A 12,418-nucleotide genomic window follows, 5' to 3' on the forward strand; every position below is an offset into this window, starting at 1 on the left:
GTGGTCACAGCAGAGTTGTCTGATCTGGTGGATCCATCTGCTAGCAGCTCCAAGGTAGGAAGATGGTTTTCAATCCTATCCTTGTTTCCTCTATGTATGGGGGTTTATTTACATTAGAGGTGAGTCGGCACTTTTGAGGATATGGCTTTGGTGCTGATCTGTGTGTTCAACAGAGGCACTGGGTTGGTGTGTTGCAAACCATGGCCTCTGAAGAAAGAATGCTCTCATCAGTCAGCACACATGGCAAAACTAGGCGATGTGCAGCCTGCAACATTAAATATCCCTCTTCCTCCAAAAAAACAAAACACTGTGCCAATCCTGTGTGGGGAAGCCAGGGGCGGATGAATCGTCAGGCATGTTTATAAGCCTGATCGACTGTATGAGCAAAGAGATGGTGCTGACTCTTCAATCATTCCACACAATAATTCGGAATGTAGGAATGATTGGGAACCAATCTCTTGCTGAGGGACCTTCCGTTTCAGAGATTCGAATTTCTGAAAGCTAATCCGGATCTCTCTCATTTCCTTCTTATGTAATTCTTCTATGCGTTGAAGCATTGTTTCAATATCTTTCTTAGTGGGAAGTTGAGAGAGGTATTTCCCCATAGCACCATGCAGTTCCATCTCCATAACTTCACTGCCTGATTCTGATAATCCATCACAGCCCGTCTGCCCAGTCTCACTGCTTAACGGAGAGACACTGGCAGGTGAAATCACTCTCCCGTCCTCAACGACCTCGGGCTGTTTTTGCGGCGTGCATGCTGACTCCTCTGCTCCCTGTTTGTTGAAATATGTTCCGATGTTTGTTCTAGTCGCCAACTGGGAGGGTTGAATTATCTCCCGGGTTTTTTTCTTTTTACTGCTCTTCTTCATTCTGCTGGTATGTCAGCGGACCAATGCGAGCGGGGCAGGCAGTCAAAGGAAAAAATAAAAATTAAAATTGATAGCAGGCTGATGCTAGTAGAGCGGGTACAGAGACTCCAAGACGACCGCTGATTAGTCCGACCGAGGCAGCTACAGGATCTACGAGGCACTGGCTAGTTGATGTGGATGTAGCAGGTGCAGGAGCTCAAAGCACACACATCCTCACTCACTCATGGGCTAGCCACACCCCCCACCACCTGACTTCAGTTACCTTCTAATGCAGGTGGCATGAGTAAGAAAGAAAAAAAAAAAAACCCCAATACACTTTCTTCCTCTGGGCTGTGCAGGGAAGAGTCCTTCCTTCTGGGGGTTGCAGTGCCTTTTGCTAACACAGAACTAACACAGAATTGGTATGTGTTATTTCCACCAGTGGATGGCTGATTGGAGGCAGTGGCTGCAGCACAGACAAGTTTTTAATCTGCAAAGCGGCAACCCCAGACAATTAAGCAACCTAACTACTCCTTCCTTCTCGGAATAGATTTGTGGGGTGCAGGAGTATGGGAGATTGTTTATCCAATTTCACACTCTTTGGCAACCTCTGTTTTGTTGCAGAGATTTATAAAGAGAGTTATTAGCCTAGGATGGTTTTTCTGTATTTGCATCAGGCTTTTGGGCCATAGGCAGCAGCCTAGCTGTACAAGCAAGACAAGCCTAAATCTTGTAACAATTGCTTTACAGACTTTTTTTTTTTTTGCCAAAAACATTGGAGTGGGCAGGAGTACTGGACGGGTATTGCTTCAGTTTTGTGAACTCTCCTTTAGTTCAAGGGAAATTCACAAGGAGAGAAAACAGCTTGGGGTATTAACCCTTTCCTTGCTGTGGTGAAATGTTTTAATATGGGCCTACATTATTTTTTGACAGGCTCTGATGCTAGTACTCTGCATTGTGCTGCAGACGGGCTGGTTAATATGCACTTATTAACATGTGCAGAAGTTGGACTTCTAATTAAACTAGCATGGTGCCGCAAGGCTAAAGCTGGCCATACACTTTACAACCATCGCACGACTTAAATCGTGCGATGGTTGTAAAGTAATTAAAAGTTTGTTTCACTGAACGGAAAAACGAGCATAAAAACGCTCGGTTGTGAACCCAGCCTGAACAAGGCCTTACTGATTACTCTGGATACAATGCAGAGTGTGCAGCACTTTCCCAGTCCAGGATAAGAGCTTGTTAGCTGGGTTGCTATGTTTGCATATCTCTTGGACAGAGATCACATACAGGAATATATTTCTGTGGCTAGTTGTGGCTGTAGCAAAACAAATGACAAACGCACTCAACAATTTGTTACACAGTAACACAGTAACCTGCACCCAATTTGATATCTTCTGCCCCCATGTGCTCCAAGATGGAGACTCTCATAGTTTAGAGTTAGGACCGCGCTATAAGAGGTGCCTTGGCGCGGCAGTGCGGCTTACACATCCTCGGCTGAAGACGTGTATCCAAACCTCTGTCATTATCCTTAGTGGTGAGACATGTTGTTTTACATGCTGGTTTTGTGAGTGTGCCATGATGCCTTTCTACTGTAGTTGTGGCTGTAGACATAACTTCCTGGCCATAAGTGGACTCTGTATGAAGTCTTTCTCTGGTCTGCATCTCTTGTACAATTGATGCATACATTGGAGATTATCACCTGTGGGGTGAAGGCATAATTGGGCTCAGTATGTGTGTTTGCAGCTGATTTTATTCTCTAGGCACTTGTATAGTTATATTATCCACAAGTTAATCTTCTGCGTTGTGAAAGCATTATCTGGGTATGCCGGGAGTATTGGTATTCTATAATAACTATAAATATTTGAATGACTGTGGAGTAGAAACATAATTGTCTTATGATTGAAAGGTTTATCTCAATACTTGTGCATACTCATGTATTGGTATTACTATTGCTGCCTCAGAAATAGCCAATTTACTTATTTAGTAAGCATTGAGTCATGAAGTTCAATATTTGTACATATCTAATGTATAGGTGTATTTTATATTTCTATGCGATCTCAGCAATAACCAGTTACTGCTTAGTATAAGCATTAGTTTAGGAGGTGATCTATGAATTTCGATATTGATGCATATTACTATGCTGCCTCCAATATAACCAAGTTTCAGCTCTAAAGAGAGCTTCATTGGTTCATGGGGTGGTCATGTATCTCAGTATTGGTGCATACCTTGTTTTAAGTATTACTATACTGCCTCCTAAAGTCAAGTTGCAGCCTCAGTTTAAACATCTTGGCCCAGGAGAAAGTTAGAAATATTAGTATCTAAGTATAAGGCTATACGGCCTCTATAACGGACAATTTTTCTTATTTTTTAAAAGCTTCATTACTTATGAATCTCAGCCCTAATGCATACATTGTGGTTAGGTATTTATATACTTTCTCCATTATGGCTTTAGTGGAAGCGTCATCTGTCCATGGGGCAGTTCTGAATCTTGGTAGGGTGTAAGCCTTAGTTTTTGTCATTAGGTTATTCTGGACCCCGTATACTATTTTCTGCTTCAGTGGAAGCATTTTTTCACAAGATAGTTCTGAATTTCGTTATCTGCGCATACCATGTGTAATGAGTATATTTTCTATTTTTGTGGAAGTATCTTTGGTTCGTAGGGCAGTTGTGAATCTCAGTATTTGTGCATACCTTCATTATTTGTGCTTGTATACTGTGTCCGTAATAACCATTTTACTGCTTAATGTGAGCATGCTGGATCCATAAGGTAGTTCTGAATTTCAGTATATCTGCATACCATGGGTATGAGCATATTAAACTGCCTCCAAAGCAACCAAATTTCTATTTTTGTGGAAGTATCTTTGGTTCATAGGGCAACTGTGAATCTTAGTATTTGTGCATACCTTCGTTACTGGTGCTTATATACTGTGTCCGGAATAACCATTTGACTGCTTATTGTAAGCATTATTGCCTCACGAGGTGGTTGTGAATGTCTTCTGTGTTCCTTCTACCCACACTTGTAATGCTACACTTCAGGACTTTGACTCGATTCAGTAATGCATAATTGGTTGTGATATAGTTGGGAATCTCAGTATGGGATTCAGTTCTTCTGTAAATCTGAACCATCTACACCAGTGGTGGCGAACCTTGGCACTCCAGCTGTTTTCGAACTACAAGTCCCATGAGGCATTGCAAGGCTCTGACAGCCACAGACATAACTCCCAGAGGCAGATGCATGTTGGGATTTGTAGTTTTGGCACAGCTGGAGTGCCAAGGTTCGCCACCACTGATCTACACATTAACTGATTACAGTCTCAATAAGGCATTTTTGGTCGCTGTGTAGGTATGAAGCTCAGTATTATCTCCTGAGTTCATACTTTGTATAGTTATGTAACTATGCTTTCTACAAGATAACGGCGTTCTGCTGTGGTGAAAGCATTACCGGTTATGATGTAGTTATGAAGCTCAGCCTTTGTTTTATCATCCAAGTTTTATACTTGGTGGATTTTTATAGCCACAGGTTAGTCACTGCTGTGAGGATATAATTATTAAGTCCTACAGGCTTTTCTAAAAACTCGGTTGAACTAATTGAAGCATGTTTGTTTTTTAAATTGTCACATTTAAAACGGCTCTGCTAGTAGCCATTATTTCAGCTAGGCGAGTCAGAGGCGTACGCTTTGCCGATATTGGGTCCCTATCGCACAGTTCTTACGGGCAAAATCGCATTAAAGCCAGACCTGGCTTTCCTACCTAATGTAGTTTCAGTATTTCACAGCACACAGGGTGTGGCAATTCCTCCCTTTGGTACCAATACGTCGATTGAGGAAGAAGCAGCTTTACTGGGCTTTGACGTTCGTCATTGTCGGCTACAGTACATGAACAAGGCTGAGAGCGTCGGTAAATTGAACAGTCTGTTCATACTATTTCGGAACCAAAAGAGGGCCCGAGAGCTTCTAAAAGCTCTAAAGGAAGGTGGATTAAATTAGCAATCAAACAAGCTTACGATCTACAAAATTTTAAAACCACCAGAGCATATTATGGCACACTCCACGAGGGCCTTGGCCTCTTTATGGGCTGTAAGTGCAGGGGCTACACCAGATCAAGGCTACCTGGCCCAGGCTGTTGATGTTGTCAAGTACTATAGAGTTGACGTAACGGTCAACCAAGATCAGACTAGTGTGAGTATGGTGCTCGCTTATCCTCTCTGATGCTGTCCTGGAAGGTGACTAGAGAAAATTAGAGTTGCGTACCTGGTACCTCTGTTTCTAGGAACCTTCCAGGACAGCAGGGAATACCGCCTGATTTAGTGGTGTGTGTGTGTGTGTGGCTAAAAATTTCAGGTCCTGAGCTACTAGCCAGGCCTTAAAAGTTACTTTCCACCAGTTGCCCTGCATAACACACAGGGCACAACCAGCACAGTACATTACACATACAGCCACAGTACAACGCACAGGACATTACACATAGTCTCAGCACTACCCATACAGCCACAGCGCAACGCATAGGACATTACACATGCAGCCACAGCACAACGCATAGGACATTACACATGCAGTCACAGCGCAACGCACAGAGCATTACACACACACAGCACCCAGACCCATCTCTATGTTCTCCTCAATTACCTGCTGGCAGGGGCCTGACACTTGAGATTAAGCCATGCATAGTTATTGCAGCACAGGCTGCAAGAAGGGGACCTGTGGCACAACAAGCTGCTGGGGTCCCTCCCGTGGTCTGCCAGTCCACCCCAGGGCTTCCCCTGTATTGTGACTTCCGTGAAGTTACCGTGTTCTATCATTCCATCGGACCCGTGACTTTATCTGATTGGATTCAAGTTACAGGTCAGATGGAATGATAGAACACTGGGACAGACCACGGACACACGCAGCAATAAAAACTAACCGAATGAATACTCTTTACGTGACACACTCACCCACTGCTGTCACGGCTCTGTAAAAGCGAAAACTACGGACCTTAGTAAAGATGGCGGCCGTCATGCGGCCATCTTTAATGTGGGAAGGTCCACGGCCGCAGCATAGGGGCAAGTCATCCTCGGTCCATGACTGACTCAATGGCTTAAGTTCCACTCGCCCCCACGCAATTTTCACTCGCAAATTGCGAGGGGGCGAGTGGAAATTTTGAGAGGATATGGGTAAACAACGCGATTTGACAGCCCTTGAACGTGGGATGATTGTTGGCGCGAGCATTAGCAAAACAGCAGAATTCGTTGAATGAGGGGCTCATTGTTAAAGGAGAACTATGGGGTTAAGTCTTTTCCCCATAGTTCTCCGGGTAACGGGAGGACACAAACTAGCGTCCTCCATCACCCTAGGCTCAGTATACCGCGAGCTACAGCTCGCGGTATACTGAGACGCTGAAGCGGATCCCGACAATTGTGCCGGGATCCGCCGAGCTGCGTGACTGACAGCTGGCTCTGCCTATCTAAAGGCAGAGCCAGCTGTACCCGCCCCCGTTCATTCCGCCAGTCAGTGCTGGCAGAGCGGGGAGGGGGGAATCCAGCCCTTCCCCTGTCACGGCAGAGAGCCGTGACAGGATCGAGAGGGGAGCAAACGCCGGTATGTGTTCGCTCACCTCCCGATCTACTGAGCCGACCTGTGACAGTCTCATTGTCACAGGTCGGCTAGAACTATGAGGTGAGTGAAAATCACTCACCTCATAGTTCTCCTTTTAAAGTGTTTAAAGACAGGACTGTCAGCTGAAAATCTGGGTCTGAACGTGCCAATTGTGGCCGTCAGCGACTAGTCAATGCTAGGGCAGAACGGAGAGTGGCAAGACTGGTACAAGACAACAGAAGGGCAACAGTGCAGTGTCAGATTCAACGCATCACCTTTCAGCATCTCGTGGAGTCATCTCGTGCCCCAACGAAGTACTGATGTGGTGGTCATAATAATCTGGCCACTGGCCATAATCTGTATATGTGTATGTTTCCAGGTGGTGGAGATGAGTTAGCAATATGGCATCCTTCGGTTCTTATGTTTTAACTAAGGTGTGCTAGGCTTGTGCTCTTTTTATTTAGGTGTGGGTGATGTGTTTCCTGTGGGAGTAGCCTATCTCTCTCTGATGCTGTCCTCAAAGGTTCTTAGAAACAGTTACCAGGTATCTAACTCTAAATTTTTGCTTTCTTTTACTCTTACCCGATACTATGAACTGTGCTATGGTTTTGGGTATCCCCACCCTTCATCAGGTACCCAAAACTGGTACATTTCATAGTATTGGGAAATAAAAGGAGCTAAAGTAACTGAGCAGGAATAAGTGCAGTGGTTTCTTTGATCCTCTATGATTATCCGTTAACATTTACAACTCGGCCTTCTGTTGACAAAACTCACAAAACATACCGCTCATATTCCTTGTCCTGTAGTCACACATGCCCCATCCCTCTTGTCGGTGCAGGCAAGAAGAGCATGCTGCAGCTTGATACTAATTCTTGTAGAAACAATTGCTACACAAATGACTGGTACCATACTGGACAATGTTTATTGCTGAAGTCAAAATATGCTGTAAACAAACGCAGGCTCCTTCAATACTAACATGTCTCACAAAATGGCTTATTCATAGCATTCACTAGTTCTCTATAAATAAGCCATTTGGTGAAACGTGTGTGTGTGTTCCCGGATTAAAGGCGAACGATGAGGTGAGTGCTTTTCACTCACCTCATAGTTCTAGCCGACCTGTGACAATGAGACTGTCGCAGGTCGGCTCAGTAGATCGGGAGGTGAGCGAACACATACCGGCGTTCGCTCACCTCTCGATCCTGTCACAGCTCTCTGCCGTGACGGGAGGGGCTGGATTCCCCCCTCCATGCTCCGATCCGCCAGCGCTGATTGGCGGATCGGACGGGGGAGGGGCCGGTTACAGCTGGCTCTGCCTCTAGATAGGCAGAGCCAGCTGTCACTTACGCAGCTGGGCTGATCCAGACATAATTGTCGGGATCCGCTTCAACTGTGGCGTCTCAGTATACCACGAGCTGTAGCTCGCGGTATACTGAGCTTAGGGCGACAGGAGGACGCTAGTTTGTGTCCTCCCGTTACCCTAAGGAGAACTATGGGGGTAAAGCCTTAACCCCATAGTTCTCCTTTTAAGGAACCCGCTGCCAGCTTGTAATGGCTCACCGCCTGGCTTCCTGATTAGCCGCGAAGCCGTCTCCATGCTCCCTAGTCACCAGCAATGCCTGCATTCCAGTCTGGTGCGATTGCAAAAATTAGTGCATGCGTTATTTTTTCTGAGCGGACCGTAACACTTGTATTGATGTGCCACGTGTTCTGTTGTGGGCAATCACACTGCAGGCAGGGGGGTTGGCGGTGTGGCAGCTAACCATGCTGGAACACACTGGAATTGGTGTGAACAGGCCCCGTACCCTTTTTTTGTTCATTTTTTTGTTAAAGATTAGCCACAATTTGTCCATATCTGTGTGTGTGTGTGTATGTATGTATATATATATATATATAGCCTTTTTTTTTTTTTTTGATCCTTTTTCCTGGTTTGTAATGTAATATTTATTTTAACACTGTAATCTGATAATTACTGATATTAAATATACTGCACTACAAATGTTGTTCAGTACAATAGGTGGCAGTTTACATTTGCAGGCCAAAGGCTTTTTTTTTTTCATAGTGAGATATCCAGCCTACTTTTATTACTTCCCAATTGACAGTAGGGACCCAAACTGTCGGGGACAACTGGGATTAAGAGCCACCAGCCATGCAAAGTGGTGGGTGGTAGTTTATAATTGTATCTGCATGGGACATCATGTACAGACTGGACATGAGAGATTTAGATAAAATTATAAATTGGAGTGTTTTTTTTTTTTGTGTTGCAATTTGCAGGCCCTTTTTGTTTGTTGCATGTATTTCGTCTATAATATATTGCCAATTCTAACACAGGATGTGGATCAGGATACAGGGGAAGATTTGAATCCTAACAGGCGAAGGAACCTTGTAGGTGAGAACAATGAAGAAGCTTCAATGAGGAATCCAGACAGGCCTAGCCATCTTTCTTTGGTAAATGCTCCTGAAGTAGAAGATGATACCTTGGAAAGAAAACGTCTCACCAAGATTTCTGACCCAGAAAAGTGGGAAATTAAACAGGTATGCACTTTTCAAAATTACATTTTGCTCAGCCCTTGTTTGCACACTTTCCCCTGTTTTTTTTTTTTGTCAGACTGCTAATAGTAGTGAGATGCCTTCCGATCCTGCCAGAAATACAGGCTGTACTTCACTTCTTTCCCTGGGGTGACACTTTAGAAAGCCCTGCACCTAATTATTGAAAGCCTTGTGACCGTTTCATTGAGTTCTGACACATTTGTGCCATTTCCGCAGATTTTTGCTATGACCACGACATATTGAAAAATAATTACTGTCGTAGATAAGGAAAGTGAAGGTAATTAAGACCAACTCTAAGTTGGTGTACAGAGACCGGACAGAATGTTTAGTGTTGGGCCGGGCCCCATCACTGGTTACTAGGACGTTGACGGCTGTGCAGTCTGGACACTCTGACCTCAGTGCCACCTCCCATATGCCTCCATGCAACAAATTTATGTAAATTTTTCCGACAAATATATGAATCTTTGCCTAGTTGAAACATTTTGACAGTTTTCATGTCACTGCCACCCATGTCTCTCAATTCCAGGGATTGTGTTGATTAATGCCCGTTTGTCTTGTTTCTACAGACTACTGCACCTCAAAAGGTTAAGAGTAGAGGTGCACCGAAATGGAAATTTTAAAACCAAAATAAAAAAAATTGTCAGGCCGGAACAGATACCGAAAATGTTTTTTATTTTATTTTTTTCAAATATTTTGTTTATTTTTTAGAAACTTTTTAATTTTTTTCATTTTTTTATTAAATATTTTTACTTTTTACATTACTTTTAGGGGCTTCGGGGAAATACTGGGGGTCTTAACAGACCCCTGATATTTCCCTTTTTAAAATAGAAAAAGAGATTGAGAACACAAAGTCCTCAATCTCTTTTTCTGTGTCCCCTCTTATCAATGAACAGTAATCCTCTGAGTGTTCCTGTTCATTGATAACATGAGGACATGGTATGTTTAGTATAACTACAATTATGAATGAACAGGAGGGGATGTAGATCACTCCCATTCATTCATAATTGAGGATATAGTTAACATACCATGTCCTCAATTATGTACAAACACTCAGTGATCGCTGAGTGTGTGTACCTTACTCTTCTCTCTGACACGCTGTCACAGGTGTCTGATCGAGCGATGTAGAGGAGAGCCCAGCCTCCTGTGATAGACGCCGGCCGCTCACAGCGCTCTACTCCCGCAGCGCTCGGCAGGCTATCGCAGTTTCCCTCCTACCCGCTGGGACACAGAGCAGCGGCCAGCGTTGAGGAAAGAAACCTGGGATACGCTGCTGTATCGGCAGGAAAATTGCACTTTTGGCATTATGCCAAAAGTGCCATTTTCGGCCGATATGTTTCGGCGGCCAATATATCGGTGCATCCCTAGTTAAGAGTATGTTAATAGTAAGATAATAGTATTTCTGATGCAAAACATGTTGCATCAACCACTTTAAAATGTGCAAGCAAGTGTTTAGAATTTTCTAGTCTGTAGCAGTCATTTTGTTTCTAATCGGGACAGCTTACATTTCTTTCCCTTTTAGATGATTGCAGCTAATGTTCTTTCTAAAGAGGAGTTTCCGGATTTTGATGAGGAGACTGGTATCCTGCCCAAGGTGGATGATGAAGAAGGTAAATAATTTTTTGGTAAAACGTGTCTCAAGGTTCACTGTTTTATGTGAAGAAAATTATTTTTTTAACCCTAGGTGCCAGCATGTCGGGTCCTTTTTCTAGTGTAAAAACCTGTGGTGCTTGGTCCGCTCTCCATTTCTTCTCCGGCTCATTTTTTGTCCTATGTGACTTACCTTTACAGTAATGGGACTTGCATTTTACCTTTTTGATATAATTTATGTTTGAGATTTGAAGAGCGTAAAAAAACAGTTTATTTTTAGTTGACTGTGTCCCTTTGGGTGAAGAGAAATCCTCTTTAAGATGTTAACCACCAGAACAGGAGTTCTGGAAGATTTCACCTTCCTGTTCTGGTGACAACTATAACCTTTTGATGATGGTCACCAGGACAAATAGAGAGAATGAACCTTCTTTGTGGGGGCACAGACTATATAATTCCGACAGAGGTTTTAACCCTTCAACCACTGTCCAAAACCATAAAAACAAATCATGTATGTTAAGAATCTTTATTTTCTTAATTAGTACCTGGATTTGATAGAGTACACGTCTTCACTGAATTGTTACCATGTGTTAAGTGTTTCCACCTGTTTTGTGTTGGTCAGATGAAGATCTGGAAATTGAACTGGTGGAGGAGGAGCCCCCATTCCTCAGAGGACATACAAAACAGAGCATGGACATGAGCCCTATAAAAATAGTGAAGGTAAAGATGTGTTGGAGAATTTGCGTTTGTTTTGCTAAATATTATATTGATTTTTCCACAGCCTTGATCACAATTCTCCTGTCAATAATACCATATATTATTTTCTTAATCTTTCTTTGCAGAACCCTGATGGTTCTCTTTCTCAAGCAGCAATGATGCAGAGTGCTTTGGCTAAAGAAAGAAGAGAAGTAAAACAAGCACAAAGGGAAGCTGAAATGGATTCTATTCCTATGGGACTGAACAAACACTGGGTGGACCCTTTGCCTGATGGTCTGTTTTCTGCTCTACATGCTTAGTTGTAAAATTATACCCTTTATTGAAAAAAAAAATGAAAAATTGAGCATTTGTCCTCTGACATAATTACATTTTCAGTTGTCGGCAATGACTGTGAAATCTGAAATTGTGACTATGTTCCATCACGTCTGGAGAGTGGATTTAAGGCGCTCTTTTATATAGAGTGGTATAGTTTTCCCTCCTCCTCCTGTATTTTTACTAGAAAATATTTGTTTATATTTTCAGTTATGTTTACCATCTGATTGTGGTTTTTTTTCCCACAGTTGACGGCAGACAGATTGCTGCTAACATGAGGGGTATTGGAATGATGCCAAATGATATTCCAGAATGGAAAAAACATGCATTTGGTGGAAACAAGGCCTCCTATGGGAAGAAGACTCAGATGTCAATTATTGAGCAAAGGGAGAGTCTCCCCATTTACAAGCTAAAAGACCAACTAGTGCTGGTAAAAAGTTATAACATTCTATAATGGTTTTCTGTTTCATTTCTGGAGTCAGTTTTGGATACACGATGATCTTGCAGTACAGAGCCTTAGACAAGCTCTTTTCTGTTATTGCACTGCTAAAATGTAGTCTACACCTGATTTATTAAATTTCCCTACTATGGTGGTACTTTTAAGGTGCTGTAAACACTAACGATGAACTCTTATTTTCACACTATTTATTATACCATTGGAAGGATTCTGCTAACTGTTTGAAAAGTGCAAAAAAAAAATAAACCTGTTGCTGTCAGAAATTCAAATTATGTCTGGTTTCCTCTGCACAATTCCTGTGTTGGAGTTGTTAAGTAGTTTAGCAAAAGACACTGGCCAGGGCTGACTTAGTCCACAAGAAACTGTGTTTGGTC

General features: G+C 43.0%; 1 protein-coding gene across 3 annotated transcripts in view; it reads left to right on the forward strand.

The window, feature by feature from the left end:
* DHX8 (DEAH-box helicase 8) overlaps window positions 1–12,418 on the forward strand; it is a 103,427-nt gene that overhangs the window by 34,157 nt on the left and 56,852 nt on the right. For all 3 annotated transcript variants that reach the window (XM_018572421.1, XM_018572419.1, XM_018572422.1), the window contains exons 8-12: window positions 8,756–8,959; window positions 10,494–10,581; window positions 11,181–11,278; window positions 11,401–11,548; window positions 11,836–12,017. In XM_018572421.1, coding sequence (XP_018427923.1) covers window positions 8,756–8,959; window positions 10,494–10,581; window positions 11,181–11,278; window positions 11,401–11,548; window positions 11,836–12,017 — 720 coding nt within the window. The remainder of the gene's footprint in view (window positions 1–8,755; window positions 8,960–10,493; window positions 10,582–11,180; window positions 11,279–11,400; window positions 11,549–11,835; window positions 12,018–12,418) is intronic.

Source organism: Nanorana parkeri, unplaced genomic scaffold (genome assembly GCF_000935625.1).
Source record: "Nanorana parkeri isolate BGI_ZX_2015 unplaced genomic scaffold, ASM93562v1 scaffold2024, whole genome shotgun sequence".
NCBI classification, from domain to species: domain Eukaryota; kingdom Metazoa; phylum Chordata; class Amphibia; order Anura; family Dicroglossidae; genus Nanorana; species Nanorana parkeri.